Source organism: Tursiops truncatus, chromosome 3 (assembly GCF_011762595.2).
Source record: "Tursiops truncatus isolate mTurTru1 chromosome 3, mTurTru1.mat.Y, whole genome shotgun sequence".
In the NCBI taxonomy this organism is placed as follows: domain Eukaryota; kingdom Metazoa; phylum Chordata; class Mammalia; order Artiodactyla; family Delphinidae; genus Tursiops; species Tursiops truncatus.
This window is the reverse complement of record NC_047036.1, coordinates 57,312,829-57,336,084: the sequence shown is the minus strand read 5'-3', so window position 1 is coordinate 57,336,084 and position 23,256 is coordinate 57,312,829. Positions and strand designations below refer to the sequence as shown.

The 23,256-nt window shown below is 45.4% G+C and overlaps 1 protein-coding gene across 1 annotated transcript; it reads left to right on the top strand.

Moving 5' to 3' along the window:
• Positions 1-11,365: 11,365 nt before the first annotated feature.
• On the top strand, positions 11,366-14,186 carry FOXD1 (forkhead box D1). The gene has a single exon (XM_019929230.3). It carries the CDS (start codon positions 11,829-11,831, stop codon positions 13,260-13,262), a length of 1,434 nt encoding a protein of 477 aa, XP_019784789.1. The 5' UTR covers positions 11,366-11,828; the 3' UTR covers positions 13,263-14,186.
• The last annotated feature ends 9,070 nt before the right edge of the window (positions 14,187-23,256 follow it).

Sequence of the window (23,256 nt, the reverse complement as noted above, 5' to 3'; positions counted from 1 at the left end):
ATCAATTTGTAAGGACTATTTTAACTTTATTAAAACTCCACTGGTCACATTTTTTGTAATTATTTTCCCCATCTGATCTTTCCCCTTTGCCTCTGTCTATATATTTTTACCCAGTTTTTATGTAGCAAAATCTATCCATCTTTTTCTTCATGATTTATTCCATTCTCTGATACTTAAGGTGTTTGCCCATTCCAAGATCCAATAAATAACTCCTATATTTTTGTTAGAAATGGTTTCATCTAAAAAGAAGGTTTCATCATTTGCATTTACTTTCAACCAAAATATTACAGTTGGGGGATGGAGGAGGACAAAGCACTGAAAAACTTTGAAAAACTGTCCCCAAGTGAAATATCCTTGTCATCCTCTCCCCACATCTAAAGAACCACCAGTTTTATTCACCTGGAATTTATTTTGATATATGACCTAAGTGTCTAACTTTTTTTTTGGCTCCCAAGAAAAGTTAACCAACTGTCCTATACAATTTACTGAATAATTCCTTCCTTTCCTCTCTTATCTGTTGTGCCACATTTAAAGTCGTATACTAAGCAGTACATGTTCACAGTTTATGGCCTGTTTCTGGACTCTACAGTTTGCACTATCAGTCTACTTTTATTTGAAGTCCACATTATTTTGATTACTAGAGCTACATAGTAATATCTAAGGCAAGCTCTAATGCCCAACCATTCTTCTTTTTCGAAATATTCTTTGTTATTCTCACTCATTTATTCTTTGATACAGCCTTGGAATGAAGTTTTAAAAACCCATGATAATTTTTTTATCATAATTGCATTAAACTCATAAATATCAATACCTTTAAAATAGTCATTATGCCCACCTATCTAGTTACAGTTGTTATATAGCAGAACAATTGATTTATCTATATTTGTTTCATACCAGCAAAGCCTTGCTAAACACAGCCTGCCAGGAAACATGCTACACACTGCATGTGGACGCAGAGATGGCTGATATACATCTTCTAAAAGAGGTCACCTATAACTAATCCAAGTCAGAACATTGTGGATGCAGCAGAAGATGCAGATGAAGGCACAATTTGATACATTTTGACACGTATACACCTATGAAATTGTTACCACAGTCAAGATAATGAACATAATCATCACTCCTGAATTTTCCTTGTGCCCTTATGTAATTCCATAATTCATTCTCCCATTTCTCCCATTACCTCAAGGCAACCACTAATCTGCCTTCTGTCACTCTAGATTTGTTTGCATTTTCTAGAATTTTATATACATAGAGTCATACAGAATATACTTTTTTCTTTTCTTTTTTTTTGCGGTACGTGGGCCTCTCACTGTTGTGGCCTCTCATGTTGCAGAGCACAGGCTCGGACACGCAGGCTCAGCGGCCATGGCTCACGGGCCCAGCTGCTCCGCGGCATGTGGGATCTTCCCGGACCGGGGCACGAACCCATGTCCCCTGCATCGGCAGGCAGACTCTCAACCACTGCGCCACCAGGGAAGCCCAGAATATACTCATTTTTGTCTGACTTCTTTCACTCACCATAGTGATTTTGAGAGTCATTCATCTTGTTGCATGTATCAGTAGTTCTTTCCTTTGTATTGCTGAGTAGTATTTCACTGTGTATATGCCACAGATTATTTATTCACTCTCCTGTTAATGGACATTTGTGTTGTTTCCAGTTTTGGGCTATTACTGATAAAGCAGCTGTGAACAATCACATACAAGTCTTTGAATGACCATATGCTTTTGGTTTTCTTGGGTAAATAGCTATGAGTGGGGGGCTTCAGGTGAGGAAGGAGTAAAAAAAAGAAGCTTAGATGGAGCAGTGCCAAAAATGCCATGGAAAGACCACATGAGATGATTCTTTGACTCCTGTCTTGATCTTATAGCCTGTATTCAATGTCAGGAAATCTTGTGAGCTCCTTCTTCAAAATACATCTAGAATTCAACCCTTTCTCACCATCCCCGTTGTCATCCCCCTGATTTAAGCCACCAGCAGGTCTCACCTTCATTGCTGCCATCTCTTCCTAACTTGTCTGCCTATTTCTTCCCTTGCTTTATATAGGCTTTTTTTTTTTTTTTTTTTTTTTTTTGCGGTACGCGGGCCTCTCACTGCTGTGGACTCTCCCGTTGCAGAGCACAGGCTCCGGACGCGCAGGCTCGGCGGCCATGGCTCACGGGCCCAGCCGCTCCGCGGCATGTGGGATCTTCCCGGACCGGGGCACGAACCCGTGTCCCCTGCATCGGCAGGCAGACTCTCAACCACTGCGCCACCAGGGAAGCCCAATATAGGCTATTCTTAATAGAGCAGCCAGAGGGACCCTTTACAGGATTTAAGGATTTAAGTTTGAGCAGGTTATTGCTCTACTTGACACCCTACAATTACTCCCCATCTCGCTTAGAGTAAAAGCCCAAGTCCTTCTAATGCCTACAAGGCCTTGCATGGTTGCCTCCTCCTACCCCACACCCTTTGACCACATCACCTATTCTTCCATTCTGTGTCGTTCTCCCCCTTGCTCACTCCACTAGACCACCATGGCCTACTTGCCACTCCTTGAATATGACAAGCATGGTCCTGCTGTAACTGAAAGTGGGGTCCAGCTACTCACCACTCAAAAGGCAATAAAGAGGCAAGTTGATGGAAAGGAAAGTGTGCTTTGTTTTGGATGCCAGCAGGGGGTGGGGGGTGGAGGGAGGGCGGGCTCCTGTCCAAAGGCCAACTCCCCACCCCCCCACAACCAAGGGGCAAGAGCTTTTATCGATGGAGGGAGGGGGCTATATGCAGAAACAGCACCATCAGCTCTGACAGGCATCTTGAAATTGATCATGCGGTGGTCTGACCATCGTCATCTTGATTGTTTTAGGTACAGTTAGGCTTCAGTTCCAGGGTCAGTTTGTTTCCATTTCTTTGAAGCAAATTCTCGGAATTGTGGCAGCTTATGTCATGCCTACAGTCTGGTCATCATGTAGTTCACTTCTTCCACCTGATGGGGGTTTCAGTATCTATAAGACAGCTCACAAGATATGGCTCAATATTATCTATAGCCCTTGAGGGGGAACTAAAGATCCTTGGCTTTGCTTACTGACCAAACTATTAATAATTGGTCTCCTTTGACTGTTTTCCTTTGTTTCTGCATTTTCTCACTTCTCTGATTAAACTTATTCTCTGATTAAACTTTTTCCACAGACAAAAGGCAGGCTGAAGACATGGCGGGTGGGGGAAGGACCATAAGGTCCTGCTCCATTTCACTGCCTTAGGGCCTTTGCCCTAACTATTCCTTCTGCTTTGATTTCTCCTCCCCCAGACATCCAGCTGTATCATTATCCCAGTCTTTGGTCATTATTGAAAACTAACCTACCTGTTTCTTCCATACTGTACCGCCACCATTCCCAACCCTCTTACCCCTTCTACAATTTTCCCTCACAGTATCTATTACCTTCTAACATACTATATAAGTAATCTATTAATTAATATATTCATTTTGTTTATTTCTTAAGGTCTGTCTCTCTCCTGCTAAATACATAAAGCTCCTTAGGGCAGAGATCTTTGTCCATTTGTTTACTTATATATCCCATGTGCCTAGAACAGTACCTGTCCCATGGTAGACAATAAATATTTGTTAAGTAAATAAATGAGAGGAATCCTTACTCTGGGCCATTAGAAAATCATTGTTAACTCTTTATCATGTTATTTCAGTGAGCTCTATTTCCCAAACTTGTGTTCCATAGTAAAATAAACTTGGAAAATATTACACTGCATCTATATGCCTCTGGAAGAAGAATCACAATGCACTTTATACGTAAAAACTCCTAAGTGCTGCAGTAAAGGTAACTGCTTTCTTCATTTAACTCAGCTTTTCCTAAATGTGCATGGCCATACTTTTCCATGGCACATTGATTAATATAGCAATGGTATTCAGAGTTGGAATGACACTGTGAGGGTCTAAGAGGTGGGCAAGAGATGACGTTGGAAGCAATGTGGACAAACCAGCCTTTTGAAAAATTAGGTGATGAATGGAAGGGGAGAGGGGGGCACTAGCTTGCATTGGCATATTTAGGAGAGAAGAACATTTTTGCATGTTTTTATTTGTAGATACAAGAGTTTGGAACATGTTTGTAAACTGAGATGAGCATTAAGAGAAAAAAAGGATAATTTATGAGCAGAATTCCAGAGAAGGTAGAAAAGAATAGCAAGATCATGGCATAAATATATTTTTTAAAAAACAGTAGCTGTCTAACATTTTTTTACTGTGATCCGCACTGACAGATTTCATTTTACATGGCAACTCAGTACACGCACATACATTAAAAAATATAAAAATAACTGAAGTAAAAGTTTCACAAATTATTCTTAGCATTTTTATGTGTCATTCGGTGCTATTTTTTATTCTACTCTCCTGTATTCCATCTCCTCCCATCCCATCATCCCATCCCATCCCATCCCATCCCATCTGATTCTATTCTCTGTCAATGCTGACTACAACTCACTAACTTGATTTCATGAGCCAGAATTTTGTCCTTTCCAGCTGCTTTTGGGAAACTTCCTCAAATTGATCTTCAAATTCAATCCATTCTTCAGGTGTACCCATTCTGCTATTTATTCCATTGATTTGTTCTTTATTTCGTCTATTACATTCTTCATACTCAGTGTTTCCACTAGGGTTTTAAAAAATTATTTTTCTTGCTTAATGTTACTAATAAGTTTCCTTTCCTCCTTAAGATGTTTATCATGCTTACTTTAAATTTTTGGTGTCTGTTCCAATAATCATGCTTCAGATTATATAACCCATTCAGTTTGTAGTCTTTCTTTCACACTAAGTGTGCTCTTCAGGTGTCTGAACTCAGCAATTTGGAAATTGCTCATTGTGAGAAATTTGGGAAAAAAATATAGAAAAGTACAATATACATAATGAAATAAATACCACCCATAATCTCACTTCCTGGAAATAACCAGTTGACATTTTAGTGTGTTTCCTTCCAGTCATACAATTTACATGTATAGTATATTAAATAATTGATAAAGTATTACATATAATTTTCTCTCTGGACTTTTACCATTAATCTTGAAGTTTTGTCAAGTTATTAAAATAGTTCACAGACTTAATCTTTAATGATTATAAAATATTCCACCTTAAGGATATATAGTAATATATTTAACTCCTGGGCATTTAAAATGTTTCCAATTTTTTCCCTTTAAAAAAAAGCACTGCAACAAATATTTTTGTACGTAAATCTTTGTTCACATTTCTGGTTGTTTCCTTAGAATAGGATCCTAGAATAAATGAATCAAAGAAAATGGCACTTGAGATCCAAGCTTTGTATTGCCAAATTGTCTGCTAGAAGGTTTGCACCACTTTACACTTTACAAAGGCAGCATATGATTGAGTTCCTACAACCACACCCATCACCCTCATGCATTTGCTAATTTGATAGAGGAAAATGGCATTTCATCATTTTCTAATTTGCATATCTTTTTTTTTAAAAAAAACTATTGATCATTATTTGCATTTACTCTTCTGTAAATTTTGGGTTTAGGACCTTTCTCAGTTTTTTTGCTGCTCTGGAAGGCTGCCAACCAAAGCTTTCTAGCAAAGGAGATTCACTCACATGTGCCTCTAGTGGAAGACATCTAAAGTGCTTTCTGCACAGGGGAGTATGTTTGTACTTGACTGCAGCAAACCTCCCCCTGTCTCTACTCACCTCCCACAGCTTGATGTCAGACCATGGTGTCAGGTGCAGGGTTGCCCCTGAGGGCAGACATCGAGCTTTTGGTGTGTTTGCATATGTAGAGCATGTAGTTCAGCCTTGGTTTAAGCCTGAACATCAGGCTAAAAAGAGTGAGTGTGTGTGTGTGTGTGTGTGTGTGTGTGTGTGTGTGTGTGAGACAGAGAGAGAGAGAGAGAGAGAGAAGGAGGGAGGCAGGAGGCTGGTCACCGTATACATTTTAAGCACACAAAAAAAATTCAGTTCAAGACAAGGCTTTCTCATGGTCTTGTAAGACTTCTTTTCATTTTCAGTGTGTCCTGTAGATAGCTGCACCCCTAGAATCCCTTTAGAGAGCCCCATTCTTCCCAAGCAGAGAGATTTCTCTTCACAGACAGCCCCTGGATGAACTACAAATAAAAAATAATTCTAGATGTGCTAATATTATTATTATTATTATATGTGCTCTTTCTAGATGTGGTAATATTATTTTTAAATTCTTATATTAGAATTTAAAGTACTATATATATTTCCAGGAAATTAATTTATTAAACAGTGTAAATAAACACTAGATGATTACAGCACCACACACACGGACTCTTGAGGGTCTTGTATTGAAGACGACTTCCAAATGGAGGAGTTCTTTCTGGAATGGAGTTGTGTATATTTTGCAATTAAATTCACGATAAAAATATCTTTTGAACTTTTGATTTGGGGGTGCAAAATTTAAATGTGTGTCACTGCAAACCACTGAGACCCAGAGTTGAATAAGTCTGTGTTGGTGTGTGTTGGGGCAGGAGGGCTAGTCCAGCTGAACTGCAGTAATGAAAATTCCTGAGTCAGTGTAAATAATTTTACTGTTATAAAACACAGATTTAGACCTTTGCTGACATTCTGAATTCTTGAGGATTTCTGAATCCTGCTCAGGCCACGAAATGCTTGTTTAAGGAGCTGTTGTGCAAGCATAGACTGCCTAGTAAGACCCAGGAGACCACTAACATATCTTCTTCACAAAGGAATCTCACCTCCCAACTACACTGCCTGAAGATGCACCATTTGAAACTGGATTATGGCATTTTATCAACAGAATTCCTGGGTTAAAATGCATCGACTCTTGGGAGAGGTGCCAACCACTGTCAGCCAGTAATACCTTGCCTTGAACTTATTTTCAGACTACCTAACTGGTCCTGAAGACCAGTTGCCGGGGGGGGGGGGGGGGGGGGGGGGGTGGAAAGAGGCTGGCTCATGGAGTCCTGTGTAGGGAGAGGCCGCTAGAACTGGGACATGGTGCTGGAAAGTTCTGCTCTGCCATTGCTGCCTCCATAACGGCCAGCGGCAACTCTCAAGAGCCTGCTTTGCTTCCTCAGCCATCACATGAGGTACCCACTTGACTGGTTGTTGTACCTTGGAATTAGCTTAGTGGCACGTGTGAACCAACATTCATGGCAGGTAATATTACACCACAGGAGAATGGTGAAGTGGAGGGCCTGGACAGCCAGAGAAACATTTAAAAATCATCTTGGGCCCTCAAGGATTTAGGACAGGTAAGAAGGCATAAAAAGTAAAAAGGATGTAAAAAGTGTGCATGTGTGTGTGTGTGTGTGTGTAACTAATTTTACCAGGAACTAATTCTGGCAGAGTCTTAACTTCTACTTTTTTTTAAACTGAAGAGTCTGAGGCAGAGTCTCAGTCTGAAAGTCTCAAAATTGTGAGCAAGTTAAGGTGACAAATCCAGAAGGGCACAGCAAAAAACAATGGGGATCCTTTGAGGATTTCTGGAATGAAAAAGGTGTAGGAAAACTAAGACACATCTTTATTGAGTGCCTGGTGCATGCAGAGTGTTACAAAGAGCTAGGTAAGTGGAAATTCAAAAATAAATAGAAAAGGAGGAAACAACCCAAATGTCCACTGATGGATGAATGAATAACCAATATGTGGTATACATAATATACAACAGACTATTATTCAGCCTGAGGAATGAAATTCTGATACATGCTACAACATGGATGAACCTTGTAGACATTATGTTAAGTGAAATAAGCCGGACACAAAGGACAAATATTGTATGCTTCCATTTTTATGAGGTAGGTAGCTAGAATAGTCAATTTCATAGAGACAGGAAGTAGAATAGTGGTTGCCAAGCTGCTGGCGGGTGTGTGTGTGTGTGTGTGTGTGTGTTTGTGTGTGTGTCTGTGGGGGGGGGTGTGGAATGGGAGTTATTCTTTAAACCGTTTCAGTCTGGGATGATGTGAGAGTTCTGGAAATGGATAGTGGCAGTAGTTGCACCAAGGTGAATGTACTTAACGCCTCTGAACCCTGCACTTAAAATGGCAAGTTATATGCGACGCATATGTGAACACGCACACACCGAAAAACAAAAAGCAACGAATAGAGCCCTTTTTGGTCTCCAGGCGCTTGCGTTTAAAAAAACAAGAGAAGACGCATACAGCCACAAGAAGGGCAGCGCAGGATGAAAGCACAGAGCCAAAGACAGGCAGGGACCCCGAGGCATAGCCCACTTTAGGCTGGGGTACTCAGAAAGTACTTCTCAGTAGGCATAATAATCTGTTTACCTGGCTTCCCCATGAGACATTAGTCACACCAGGAACTCTTTTATTGTTACGCTCTCCAAAAACCAGAATGCCTGGCACAAAGTAGTATCTCAACACAGGCGAGTGGAAAGACTCTTGGAGAGAGAGCCCCAAATGTCCGCGTAATTTGGAAACGCGTTCATGTTCACGTTCATGGGTAAACGCCTGGGATGCTCTAGGGGCCGGAGAGAGTAGTCCAGTTTCCCGCCCGGGAGCTTACGCCCCCAAGTCTGCCAGCCTTCGCCCACCGAAGGAAGTCCCTGGACCTTGTGGAGCTCGCGGTCCGGGGCCCGAGGGCAAAGGGCTGAAGCGGTGCCTCTCGAGGCTTCAGCCGCCTCCTCTGCCCCTGCGCCGCCTTATCCCCGATAATTTCGGAACGCCTTCTGGAGCGCCCAAACCGCCAGGGGAAAATATCCGAAACCTGCAGTCCAGGGACACGCCTCCAGTTGCCGCAGAGAAGGCGACGTGGGGCCTCGAGAAAGAAAAAGCCTTGCCGCCCAAAGCCCAGGGGGAGGGAAGCCCGGGAGCCCACCTGGCACACTCGTAAAACGCCCGCTGCCTCCCGCGTTCCGGCTCGGGGCCGGCTCGGGGCCAGTCCCGGGCCAGCTCCGCGCCGCCGCCAGGAGGCAGGCCTCCCCCATGAGGGCACCGCCCGGCCCGCAAGAGCCCCGCCGCTTTCCGCGTCCGCGCGAGCTGGGTGCGCCGGAGGGGGGTCGCCGCGACGGCCCCCGCCCGCGACAAGGAAAAGTTTCTTGATCTTGTACCAGCTTGAGGGGTGGGAGTGGAGATTTCCCAGCCGAGGCCGAGAGCTGGGAGCCCATTAGGACGGAAGGCCCGCGGGTAGGGGACAAGGAAGGCGAAAGGGGGACGCGCGGGAGAAGAAACGCTTGGGTTTCCGCGCTGGGGAATTTCACGAGCGCGGAGCTAAAGGTGGCATACAAACGTGTAGCTTAACTAAAGCAAACAAAACAAGTGGCGTGCACAAACACGAGGCTTTAGTAAAGCTCACCCAAATCTCCGTTAACGCTCTCTATCCTTGCAGCGCTTCTCCTGGATTGAAATTCCGCTCTAACCTCCAGTAAATCCTAACACTTTCACCGGAGTGGCCAGAAGATAACTTGCCACGTTTTTTCAAAGGTTTTCAGGGATGAGCTCTTAACCCTTTGGGGAAGGACCTTCGGGCAAGGTTACACACGGAACTGCAAAGTTAATCTCCCCGCCCTCCTTGGTCAGACAAGTCCACGGAGGTGGTAGCAGAACGGAACGACGGCTGTAACTGATCATCTAAAGTAACTAACGGTCTGCGAACAAATTCTTCCTGTTTCAGCTTTGAACACTTCGCCACACACCAACCCTCAGTGCAGCGAAAATCATGGTGTTTATTTAGATAACGACTGAGTACTTATAAAACTTAAACTTTCAAATGTAAGAGTGAACTCCTTGGTAAGGACTCCTGGCTACATCAACAAAGCAATGTAATGCCTGATTAATAGTGCTGATTAATGTTGGCTCAGGTTAATGCTGAGCCCATTACAATAATTAGATGGTTCAGCCATGTATCAAACGAGAGTCAATGAAAAATTATTTAGGACTTTGAGACGTTCTCATACATCTTCCAAAGATCTATGATGGACTTTATGGGTCATTTGTAACTATCACTGGTTGATAGCTGTCCTGAGCAACAAAAACTTGACTTAAAAATAAGTCGTAGGTGGGGTAACAGTGTATTTTTGAGCCTCTGTAATTGATAAGGGGAGTAATGAAACGTTTGGAAACGTGAAAACTGCTTGATCCATAATATGATATACACAAGGGCAGCTGATGATTGTTCCTACATAAAGCCATTGATTTTTGATCCTCAGTTCTTGTCAAGTGATCATTTTAATCAGGAAGCTAAAATTTTGAGGCAAGGTCCCCACTTTGAAATAAAAGTGTTTTAGGAAATGCAAAAGTCCAAAAGGTATGGCTATGTATGAATTCCACAAACTATTAGGATTTTCCCACTAGCCAAAATAAAATCAGCTGGTGACAAAGATAGGTGTACTTAAAATACCATCGTATTTGAAATATTTCCACTACCTTGTCACCTGAAAAGGAAAATTGGGCTGAACAGAACTTGAATCTTCTTTTAAAAAATTATTTCGTTTCTTCTCACCAGTACCTATTGGAAATACTTAGTGGATTAAAAAAATTTTTTTTTCTAAAGCTGGTGTGAAAGTCTTTATCATTGTAGTTTCTATTATTAAGCCTGGCTGAGTAGAGATATGTGTACACGTTTAGTAATTTATTTCGAGATTACTGTGGAGTGTTGATTAGAACGTTCCTCTTACTGATAACTATAGAATCCCTTACCCCATTATGAAAGAACTTTTAAAAGTCGTTCCTAGATGCATTTTTCTGGTGTGTATTTGGGTTTTCACTAAAAATTTCTATTCCTTCTCTGCATTCAATGGTTACTTTCTTTATTTCCATGAAATTTGTCAGATCCTCTCATTAGAGCAGCTTAGTTTAGCTGTCAAGTTTCTAGGGCATTCAGTTCCAGATAAGTGACTAAAACGCCAGCTTAACAGCATTTTTATTAACAGATGGTGGAAAACAAACGTCTTTGGAGAAGAACCGAAGGGGACAGGTTAAAAGGTCAATAAACAATTATTACTGTGCTTAAACTGGGGGGTTTCTCATCAGATTCGGTGGGGAGCCGCTCGCCCTATCTGGGGGATATGGAACAACGCAGCAGACCTCAGGGCCGTTCCCTGGGGACCACCTCAGACGACGGGGTGGTTATCTCCTGGCTGGACGGCTCCGATAGGCCATCGAGTGGTCAAACCGTCGCGTCCCGGGAGTGCTGCTGAGGTTTGGGTTGAGGGCTAATTGAAGAGGAGACTGGGAACTCTTAACTCTTGCATCGTCCCTTGGTCAGACCACCGCGGGCCTGCGCGTACTTCAGGTCTCAGCCCCTTTGGTAACGAATGGTGGGGTCCTATCTCCTCCCCCCTCTTCTCAGTTGCTGCTCCCTCCTCTGGGTGAACTTTCTCTCCCGAGCGGGGCTGCTTTCCTAGGCTTCCTTTCCCTTGCCTCGGTAGCGCTCTGACGTGCACACCATGTGACAGGCCTCCTTCTGCTATAAGCAGAGGAAAGGTCCGCCCTCTCCTGGACTCAGCCCTCTCCTCGCAGATCTCTGTCCCTAGACTCTCAACCGTCCCGCATCCTCCCGGGCGCCCGACGCTCTGACTTGCTCGCGCGGGAGCCCCAGCACCCCTCCTCGACTGAGCCGGCGAGGACCGCTGGGAGGGAAGAAGATAAAGCCCCCCGCTCGGGCGGGGTGCGCGCGGAGCCAAACAAGCGCGGAGGTTTTGGGGCTACCGCGGCGGCGCAGGAGTTACAAAGTCGCAGCGCAAGCCTCGGGCACCGCTGCGCAGCCCGAGCAGCGGCGGCGCCCCCCATTGTGGCGCCCCCAGGCCAGGCCAGCCGCCCGGGACCTGGGCTGGGGCGCGGCGGGAGCCCGGAGCCCGGCGCCCCTATGGGCCACCTCGCCGCCGCCGCGCCACAGCTATGACCCTGAGCACGGAGATGTCCGATGCCTCCGGCCTCGCCGAGGAGACAGACATCGACGTGGTGGGGGAGGGCGAGGACGAAGACGACGAGGAAGAGGAGGACGACGACGAGGGCGGCGGTGGCGTGTCCCGACTGGCTGTCCCCGCGCAGCGGCGGCGACGGCAGCGCTCGTACGCCGGGGAAGACGAGCTAGAGGACCTGGAGGAGGAGGACGACGACGATGACATCCTGCTGGCCCCGCGGACAGGGGGCTCGCCGGCGCCCCCGGGCCCAGCCCCGGTGGCAGGGGCCGGGACCGGCTGCGGCGGCAGCGCGGGTGCGGGCGGCGGCGGGGGCGGCGGCGTGAGCGCGGGCGGCGGCGTCAAGAACCCCCTGGTGAAGCCGCCCTACTCGTACATCGCGCTCATCACCATGGCCATCCTGCAGAGCCCCAAGAAACGGCTGACGCTGAGCGAGATCTGCGAGTTCATCAGCGGCCGCTTCCCCTACTACCGGGAGAAGTTCCCCGCCTGGCAGAACAGCATCCGCCACAACCTCTCGCTCAACGACTGCTTCGTCAAGATCCCCCGCGAGCCCGGCAACCCCGGCAAAGGCAACTACTGGACGCTCGACCCCGAGTCCGCCGACATGTTCGACAACGGCAGCTTCCTGCGCCGGAGGAAGCGCTTCAAGCGGCAGCCGCTGCTCCCCCCCAACGCCGCCGCCGCAGCCGAGTCGCTGCTGCTGCGCAGCGCGGGGGGCGCGGGGAGCGCTGGGGACCCAGCCGCCGCCGCCGCCGCCGCCGCGCTCTTCCCGCCGGCGCCCCCGCCGCCCCCGCACGCTTACGGCTACGGCCCCTACGGCTGCGGCTACGGCCTGCAGCTGCCGCCCTACGCGCCGCCCTCAGCCCTCTTCGCCGCGGCCGCCGCCGCCGCAGCAGCCTTCCACCCGCACTCGCCCCCGCCGCCCCCGCCGCCCCCGCCGCCTCACGGCGCAGCCGCGGAGCTGGCCCGGACCGCCTTCGGCTACCGGCCTCACCCGCTCGGCGCCACCCTGCCCGGCCCCCTGCAGGCCTCGGCGGCCAAGGCGGGCGGCCCGGGCGCCTCGGCGCTGGCGCGCTCCCCCTTCTCCATCGAGAGCATCATCGGGGGCAGCCTGGGCCCCGCCGCCGCTGCCGCCGCCGCCGCGCAGGCCGCCGTCGCCGTGCAGGCCTCGCCCTCCCCCTCTCCCGGGACACCGTCCGCGCCCGGGTCCGGCGGCGGCGGCGGCGGCGGCGGCGGCTGCGCGGCTCAGGCGGCCGTGGGACCGGCCGCCGCGCTCACCCGTTCCCTCGTGGCCGCCGCGGCCGCCGCCGCCTCCTCCGTCTCCTCGTCCGCCGCCCTGGGGACTCTGCACCAAGGGACTGCCCTGTCCAGTGTCGAGAACTTTACTGCTAGGATCTCAAATTGTTAATAACGCTATGTTAGCGCGCTTGAGAAAGAGAAGGTAGGAATCCCGGCTCCTTTTTTCATCTGGGTGGTTTTGTGTTTTGTTCCCTCCTCCCGGCGCGGCCCTTCCCGACCTCGCGCCCCCATTTCACCGCTTTGGATTCTCAGATGAGACTGTCTGGCAACTGCTAGGGCGCGCTTTTCTGCTCTGCAGGTCCCTCTTATTTATGCAAAGTCGCCCTATGCTGCAGCCCCCCAACCCCGGGCGGGGAGGAAGAGGGTGCTGGTGGGGATCCGCCCTGTCTAGGCACAAGGGGCTTCCTTGACTTTGGGAAAATTTTTAAAACCTAAGCCTTTTTGAGGTCTAGAGAGTCTCAGGTCCAGGCGTTAAAAGGAAAAAAAAAAAAAAAGATCGATAATGTTCAAAAGAAGATTAATACAAAAAATAGTAAAAGTCCCGAAGAATGCCAGAGAAGCAATAGTTTTTATTTGAGAACACTTGTCTGGTGTACTTTTTCATGAAAAGAAAAAAATGATTAACATGTTTACATAAGGAAAAAAGTCAGAATTATCATTTCTTATTTTAACCTGTGTTTTGTATCATAATAGACATGAGGAATTTTTATTTTGTACTTACTGCGTATTCTTTGCAAGGAGTATTGTAAATTTTGACTGGCAATTATTATTGTACTATTCTAATGTAAGATTTTTACACTTTTTTAGAAATAAATGCTTAATTTTCAAAGAAAATTCTCAAAAAGAATCGGCTTCAGTCATCCCCTTCTTAGTTTATTGTCTTTTCTGCTAAAAAAGTTTCCTTGTGAGATAAGTAGGAACCCATTATGAAATAGAAAAATAATATTTTCAAAGACAACTTAACAAAAGCATCATGCCATGATTTTTCATTTATACTTTCTAAGTCAAAACCATTGCAGGAGATCAGAAATTGTTTTTAAACGACTACAAATAAAAGTTACTTTGGTATACATTTCAAATCTTATTTGATTCCATTTTGAAGAGCATTGAGCCTACTCAAAATAAAAGCCACAGATCTTTAAGATACTGATAATTTTACAGAACTTTAAAATTTATTTTTGAGTTTCTCACTCCATTTAACTGCCACTCTTTTTTGAGCACAATATTGTATATATATGTAAAAACTCTGCAACATAAGGTTATATTATAATGGAAGCAACACAAGCAAATAGGGAATTTTTGGATGAAAAATTTATTAGAAAAAATTTAATAGAACTGATCATTAGTTAAATAGCTTTAAAGTCATGAATAAGAAACTATTTACATAGATAAAATGAATTGTATTTGAAAGCTCTAGTATTTAAAACTATTTTCTTTGACACATAGGATTCCAATAGTTGCATAAAGAAGTTTTTATCCTAAAAGGCAAACTTAACTTTGAAATTCTAGTTTAAATGAAAAACTTAGAGTATGTAAGGGAAACCTTTAATTTTTGGATAGCATACTCTTTAAAGAATAAACATGAAATTGCATCAGGTGTTCAGTGAACTACCTATATTTATACAATTTGGGTGATTTAGGATATCTTTTTTCAGATTTTGCTTTCACTGACTACTTGTTGCAGGCAATTTATAGTTCTTTGAAAAAAATGTGAAACTCTAGTTTTGATTACTACCGATGTTGTGGGCTTCAGATAAAACCAACGCATATGTAATGTGTAATTTAAATGCTTAATATCAGTGAGTTGCAGAGGTTAAATCTGTTAATTTTAAAAAAATATCTGGACAGGTATATATCTGAAGAGCTGGAGATTTAACCTAGCAAATTAACAAAGACTTCATTATAGTCCAGTATTTTGCAGTGACGTTCATTCTTGATGCCCTGTCCTTCCCTCCCTTTTTAGGGAGGAAAAAAACTGACTCTCATGGCCTCAAAATTAAGTTCTGTGTTTTTTTTTTTTTTTCCTATGAGATATTAGGGAGAGGTTAAATAAGAGGTTAAAGTAAACACAATCACCCCCAAATTTACCACTAAATATATAGATATAAGTTGAAATTCGTTAGAACAAAATCTTATATGCAAAGTTACTCTTACCCTAGCCCACCTAAGGGAAAGGAGACATTGGAACCCAGAACGTCCAGATGCCACTGGCGCCCTGGGTGAACAGACGTTAGCAGGCCAAGCCCAAACCGCACAAGCACTGCTGACGGGCCTTGCAGCCTTCTGTAACGCATAAATCTGAAATGTATATCTGAAAGTAATTAGGAAGAGAGAGCGAAAGAACAAAACCGTGTGTATTATTATTATTATTTGCATGATGCTTGGATGTCCTGAAACCTGGGAATCCCGGCTAATCCCTCTCTCTGTCCAGATTCCTGCATCTTTAAAAAAGTGCGGGGACGGGCTTCACCCCCAGGTTGTCAGTGCTTTTAAGAGAATGGCAAGAAGGCCTGGGCGATCCAGCGCTGACCTCGGTCCTGGACCCGGAGCTTCCCCCGCAAGAGCATCGTGAGCCCTGATTCCTGAGAAAAGGTAAAGCAGACCTGCCTGCCTCAGTCTCGAGTTTTGCGTCCTAAGAGTTCAGCTCCTCCACCCTCAGGGTTTGGGGTTCCACCATCTTCTTTGCTGGCTCCGTGGGCCTGGCCGACGGGCGGACGACAAATGAGAAAGCGAAGGCCGTGGGGCAAGTGAGGGGTGGGCCGTGGGCCGCTAAGCGAGGGCCGCGGGGCGGGCGAGGAGTGAGCCGTGGGCCGTGGACCCGGTGAGCCAGGAGAGCGGGGCGCGCCCCGTCAGGCCGCGGGGCGAGCAGGTGCTGGAACAAAGACCGCCCGGACGCCAGCTACCGCGGCCTTTGATGGGCAAGGACGTCTCCTCCCGGGGCTCCTCATTCGCATGCAAATCCAGCTCCGGTCCCCTTTTCTTTGAAGGCAAACAGAAGGATGTTTGTGTGTTTGTAAGGACGAAGCCTGCTTCAACAAGCCTTCCTCAATAGGCTGGGTCTCGAAAAATAAACCAGTTGGACAAACATTGGCCACCAGCTCTCCTCCTCCCGACTACAAAGTGTGGATTTGCTACAACTCATTAACCCGACGCTTTTCTCCCCTTCTCCTTGTTTCTTTGCTCATCAAACGCCCCCGTAGAGCCTGGAGACAAATGACCGAAGCGCAGTTGGGAGGGAATTGCAGTTAATAGGGAGAGGGATATATTGGGGCTAATGGTTCAGGCAGCTCCCGAAGAAGGACCACACAAAAAGGAGCCTCTCCATTCAGGGCTGTGTTGTGCTGTGGAGATTTAATCTGCAGCTAGATTTAGCCAAATGTTATCTATTGCGGGGGTAATGAAGCCCTTATGGATTGAATTGCTCCTTGTACCACACATGGTGTCATGACCTTAGATCATTTCTTGGTTGATTTCTTTCTTCTCTATTGGGTAATTATTTTATTTCTTTAAAATAAGAAGCTAGCGCTTCTGCTCAACAACGTGTTTCCTCTCCATCCCCATCCCGTGAATTTATTTAAGAGGCACTTACTTCCCTTCCTCTTAAAAAAGAAAAGAAACTGAGGAGGCAAAGGAAAAAAATCGTGAGGACTTTCCCCATTTTTTACTCACTAAGGCATCTTGTTTGCACATCTCCGCTTCCCTGTCCCCTACTCAGTGTCCCATTCCTGCCTTAACTTTCTGCTGATGGAATTGGAATTTGGGGTATATTTGTTATCAGACTTCTTACAGTGAATGTAGTAAGCATCTCTTTGGGGGGAAGGTTTCTGCCCTTCACAGTTTTGTTTGTTTTTAACCCACCATTTCTTCCTCTAGCCTGTCCTCTGAGAGAGCTGGGGGAGGTGATTATTTTGATGGAATACCAGCCTGTGCCATTTATTAAAGGCTGTCTGAGGCCAGTGGCTGTGCCTGTTTTGTTTTTCTCTCTCTGGCTCTGGTGGCTCTGATTTCCTTGCTTGACTGAGGACCAAGCTTGGAGCAGCTAACAGTGTTATTACAACTGCTATTGATGGGCAGGGATCTGATGTTACTACCCAGAGCTAGGAATTAAGAACTCTAATTTTAGTTTAGAAATTCTCTGCTGGCTACACATTTTGCTCACACCTGTCTTTATAACTGACTGAGAAAAGTCATTTAGGGGCAAATTAAAGGTCATATCAGCATCAAACTCAATCCAAATCAGAAATCTGCCCAGGAAGGACCCTGGTCTCTCTGGGCTTCTCCAAGGGAGGGTAGCCCTGGGACTAATTGGAATGCCAGGGGTCCCCTTCCCTCTTTAGAACTGAACCAGATAGGCCTGGGGAGCAGAGGACAAGTGAAGTGGGCCCGGCATTGTCAGTATCCATTCTTGTCTCTACTGGTTTCCTGGTGTTGCAGCTGGGTCACACATATACACACGCAGGCATGCACGCTCATTGCCCATCAGCTGCCACTCGCCTCCCTTCTCCCCTATGATTTTGTAATTAGGCATATGCTTTTTGTTGGTAAATGTGTTTGATGTCATGGCCAGTGAAACGTGGAGTGTTTATAGGGCCACGAATGTAAATGTGTAAATATGTTTAGTGTAAAATCTGGCCCTTCGACTTTAGCAATAAATACCCTGCCAACTCGGATACAATTACATTTGACAGATGGAGAATCTGATCATGACCAGCTGCTCAGGGCTCTTTGGGGCTTATACTTTGCCAACTGAATTCACTTTTCAGATAATTTCTTTGCATGTCACATCTCTCTAATCACATCTTTCCCTTGATGTGAACAGCTTGGGCTCCCTTCTTTTTATTGTTGACCCCTCTGGCATGCAGGAAACTTCCTGGTTCATTCCTCCTGCTTCCTTTACCAGGAAACTACTGTTCAGTAACAAGCAAAAAACACACACAGAAAACAGCTGATTCTTATCATCGAGCCCCTGTTTAGAGTCCGGAGTCTCCAAGTGTGATAAGGTGGCTAGGAAGAAAAGTGAGGATAAAGACTGTAAGCGTCATATTTATAATTTTTCTTGTCCTTAGCATTATCATCCTAACTTTAAAAACTGTTTTGAGTTACTCTACCTTTTAAAAGTGAACCTTTCAGGGAATTATAATATACATACAGAAAAATGCACAAATCTCAACCACTTTTCACAAAGTGAGCACACCTGTGTAACCAGCTTCAGCTCAAGAAGCAGATGTTACCAGTACCCAAGAACCCCTTTCCTGTCTATTCCAGTCACCACCCTCAGCACACATTAACTTTTCAAAAGGATTTTCACTAATACTCCTCTCAACCACATTGTGAAATAGTGAGGACAATAATTGTTATTGACCCCACTTTACAAATAAAGATATCAAGGCTCAAAAGATATGAAGTGACTTGCCCAAGGTCACAGCTACTGGGATGTCAGCATTTAAATCCCATTTTGTTGCCATTACATCACGCCGCCACTGTGTTACCATCATTGTGATTGATTAAATGCCCACTGTGGTAGGGTGATTGCCTTAGAGGTCACTGTGTAGAAGAGTCATTTATTTCTTGTACGCTTTTTCGGTGTTTTCGCTAGATTCTCCCCCTTGCCACTTCCACTCAGGGCTTCCCAGAGATACGCAGCCCCTGTTTTGGATGCATTTGGAATTGATAGCTAATTATTTCAGATATATCAGCTTTTTTCACCTAGTTCTACATGACACTCTCCTAATATCACTTTTTCTTTTTTCTTTTTTTTTGCATCAGCAATCTTCTTTAAAACATCACACACACACACACACACACACACACACACACACGGCTTACCTTTTCACCTCTGTAATATTTGTCCGTTTCCTCGGCTTCTCTCACTGATTTTTAATGCTCAGAATCTGCCAAACTGGCAGAACGTTTTGCTAAGATGCTAAGTAGGTCTTTATAACCAGACTCAGGATCACATCCTTCTCATGTGGAAATGGGAAGAGTATGTAAGGGTCAGATAAACTGATTTAACATTTAATGAGAAAGCAAATTATTTTCCCGAGACTGTGCCCTCCCCCCACTCTCGAAGAGTTTACTTTGAACAGCTGCGTATGATGTGCCTTGAGTGCGTTCTTTTAGCCCCTACACGGTTAAGGCACTGCACCGGAGCCTCCTGAGGGGTGGCCCCTCCTAGAGCTCCAAACTGCCGGGCCACAGAGCTCCCTAAAATGCGTTGATGATGGTGGTGCGGGCATCCCAGACCACCTGCTGGAATCACATCTCTCCCTTGATGTGAACAGCCCATCCTTGCCAGTCGCCACCAGAAGCCTCACTGAAGCCCAGCCTCCTCGGGCAGGCGCAGGAGCCACTACTTGTCCCTTATGAGGACATCCAGGCTGGAGTCAATGTGGGGATCGCACCTAATTGTGAGCTGCAGACCACAAAGGAAAGTGTAGGCGGTGATTTTTTTCAAGAGACAGTGCTTAATGTAAGGTAACACTGATTTTCTAGAGAAAGTGTTTTTAAAAACTCTTTCTTCTAAATTCTAGGCTGTAAAAAACAAGAAAACCCCACTTCAGGAAGAAACACAGTCTATTAAAATCAGAAGCTTTATTTAGAGAACCTGGAATATTCTAATTCTGAATTTGAAATTAGAAGAAGGTCTGGAAGGATATTTTTCTAATCTTAAAGTGAGAGTGACTCTTTTTCAAGATAGGATGTTTCCCTGTACAAAGCATGCTACCGTTAAGGAGAATCTATCTAGTCCGTTAGGCGGAATGCAACTCTATGTAATGCATCCGTAGGTCCAGTGAGTCCCCCAGCACCAAGAGAGGATCAGGCAGGCCTGGGTGGGAGAGGATGGATCTGAGGCCATGGGCCTTGCCTGGGTCTGTCTGTCCGAGAGGGACACAGAAACAAACTACGAATTCTCTCTTAATTACAACTCTGATCAATAAAAGACTGGCAAAGAAAGGGGGGGCAGATAATCATGGCAGAAAGCAGAAGCTTCTTTGAACACTTGCTTAGGAATTCCCTTTAATATAACTAAAACGCAGATATTTTCAGCAATAAAAGGATATGATACATTTTCTGACAAGTCAATAATGAAGGATTATAATGAATGAAAGATAACTTCGTTTTCTATTTCTAGTTTTTATTATTTTTATGCAGTTTCATATATATGAAAATGACTGTGACGAGATTATATTCTGTTAAATGATTGACTGGGAAGAGGGGGGAAAAATCACAAACCAAAAAACAACAATAAAAACCCTCCAAAGCCTGCAACAGAAGAAATAAGACTCAGTTAAAAATAAAAATATTAGATCAGTTTTCACACTCATTTATACTTTTGGCAAATGTGGTGATGGGTTTCGAGAATCAGTAAGCCAATTTATGTGAAAATACTTTGGAAAACATAAAACCTATACACATGCATGGAATGATGATCCCTTTGTGGCTTCTTTCCCACATCCTTATTCTTACAAGGAAATAAAAAGAAAAACTTCTAACCGTTGGAGTATACCCAAATCCTTAAATTAGATAAGAGAAAATTCTGGTCTCCTGTAAGACTCATCTTTCTTCAACATTCCCACCCTATCTATGAAATAAATTGTTATTTAACCCTTTCTAGAAATAATGAGAAGAAAAGAAGTGGCACTGTGTTTTCTCTTACCTCAGCCAGATGTGTATCTGGACAGATAACTTTCTCTTCCCTTCTAAAATAAACAAACCAGTGGTGTTTTAAATCCACTCTTCTAGTCTCTTGTTCTATTTCTTTTCTCTAGTTATTTATCTACTGATCATCTCTTTAACCTCTAAGCTTTGAAAAGTGGGATTAGTCTTCAGTATTTATTGAGCACCTGCTACATTGCAAATCCCTTTAGTCCCAATTTAAATGTAGGGAACAAATGAAAGAATTCCCACCACCACGCTGCCTCTGATAACAGAAACATATACTCGCACAACCAGAGGAACAAGCCATTTCAGTAGGAAACAATGGGGTGGAGGGAAGACTAGGAAGATAATTTTTTCGTTTCCCCATTTAACAGAACCATTAAAAAAAATCCCGATCGTCTGTAAACTAAACTGAAGTTGCTTCTTGAAAATATCTTTCTAGTGTGGCAGTTTTCTCACAAAGTGCTTAAAACAGCTATAGGGGCGTATGTGGTATAGACGTAACTCAGTGCGAAACTCCTCCACGCAGAGAACTAGGAATTTGAGTTTCCTCTCAAGTTTTTAAGGCTTTCTACTAAGAGTTCACTTATCAGTCTTATCCCTAGCCACCAGTTCTTCTTCGGTGAAGAACTGAAAAGGCGGGGGAGGATGGTTTGTGATCAGGCCCATCAAAAAATGCTCAGACTACTGTGAACTGAGACTGTGACCTACAAGGAATGAGTTTATGTTCATATGGGTTTGTGAAAGAGTCAAATACAGAGGCACAATGAAAAGCCCTAGGACACTTTTTTCCCGTTCTTAAACATTTTATTACAAATCAAAGAAAAACTTTAAAATAAATTTAAAATTTTTTTAAATAAAGAAAAAATATTTTTCTTGTACTCTTTCATAATTTTAAACTATTTTCCACTTGCAAAAATTGTAGACACATTGATATGCAAACTCAGAGAAGTCAGGGTTTGGAAGAGTTTTTTGGTACTCAAGCATTAATCTCACCTTTAAGTTATCGCCAAGGAACTTAGGGCAGGTCACCAAGTTTGGGTCTTGTTTTCTTCTTCAAAAGGAACCAGGGGTACAGAGGACAAAAATAGAATGCTGAGGCGCTGTGTTCTGTTTTTCTATTTAAGGAATTTAATATTTCTTTGCCTTCCTCCTCTTTTCCCCCTCCCCCTCCCCCTCCCCCCCCATACCCCCCCATCTGCATACTTAGCAGGACTCAAGCAAACCATCCCCCACACGTCATTAGAATTATGTGGGACGGGATCCCTCATTTTAGGGAGTTGGTGGGTGCGAGTTGTTATTGTAACTCTATTCTGTAACTAAAGCTCTGGCATGTAATAAATCTCTCCCCAAAGACTTTTGGATCTTTGATTTGAAAAATCGGATTCCTTTTGTGGAAACAGTTGACAGGAACCTAAAAGGATTAGTTGCATTCCACATAGGATAATTTTTACTGGCAACATTTTGAAACGATTTGGTCCCTTTCAGACCTTAAACAATGTCCAGAAAAATGATCTAACGAGACTTGTATTGTTTTCCTTTGTATGTGAATCCGTTTGCCGCTTGTGCCAACGTCTCCATAGGGTTTTGACAGGGTTTTGCTCCCGAGCAGTGCACCGAATTAATTTTGGATCTCCCTGTCTACTTGGTTTGTTACTTCCTTCGGCCAGGGGCGCAGCAGTGTTTTCCCAACGTCAGTCCCTGAAATGAAGCGGGAGCGGGTGGTTTGTCTCTCGGTGGCGCCGCGTCTGGGAGGGGGCCCAGGGACCCGTCGCGGCTCGCCGAGGGCGGCAGCGTCCGACGCGCAACGACCGGCTCCCTTGATTGCCGACAGCCCGGGCACCCGGACTTGGCAGGGGAAGGCGAGGCAGCGCGCACTTCCTAACCCTTCACCGTCTGATACTCCTGGGGCCCTTTGTCCACCAGGATGCGAGGCTGAAAGCGAGAGGGCGAAAAGGGAGATAATTTAGATTCTCCTTCCTCCCTAACCACCCCCCTCACCCGAAAAGAAGCCCCAAACAAAAAACCAGGAGAGGCCTGCCGTCTCCCAGAAGACGGCCGCTGTGCTGCTGCGAGCGGGCCGCGGGCGACCGCGCTCCCCGCCTCCCCCGGCCCTCTCCACTGTTTATTTTGTTGTCAGCGGACTTATCAAGATGTTAGTTTGCTGGAGGTTCTGACCTGCCCGGGCGCTTTGGCTGCTCAGCCCGGGCTTTCCCCTCTGTTTTTACACCTGCACAAACTCCACCGACTCCCCTGTCTGATTTATGGCCCAATTAAAGGTTCAGCGTTCTTGAAGCCACCCGCGCTGCTCCCCTCCCCGCCTCCCGCGGGCCGCGGCGAGCGCAGGAATGCGCGGGGCCGGTCGATCCGCGCCGGACGACCGGGAGCGCGCGGCCGCGGGACGCGCTCGGGACCCCGAGGGGCGGCGGCGCCGGTGAGGGGCC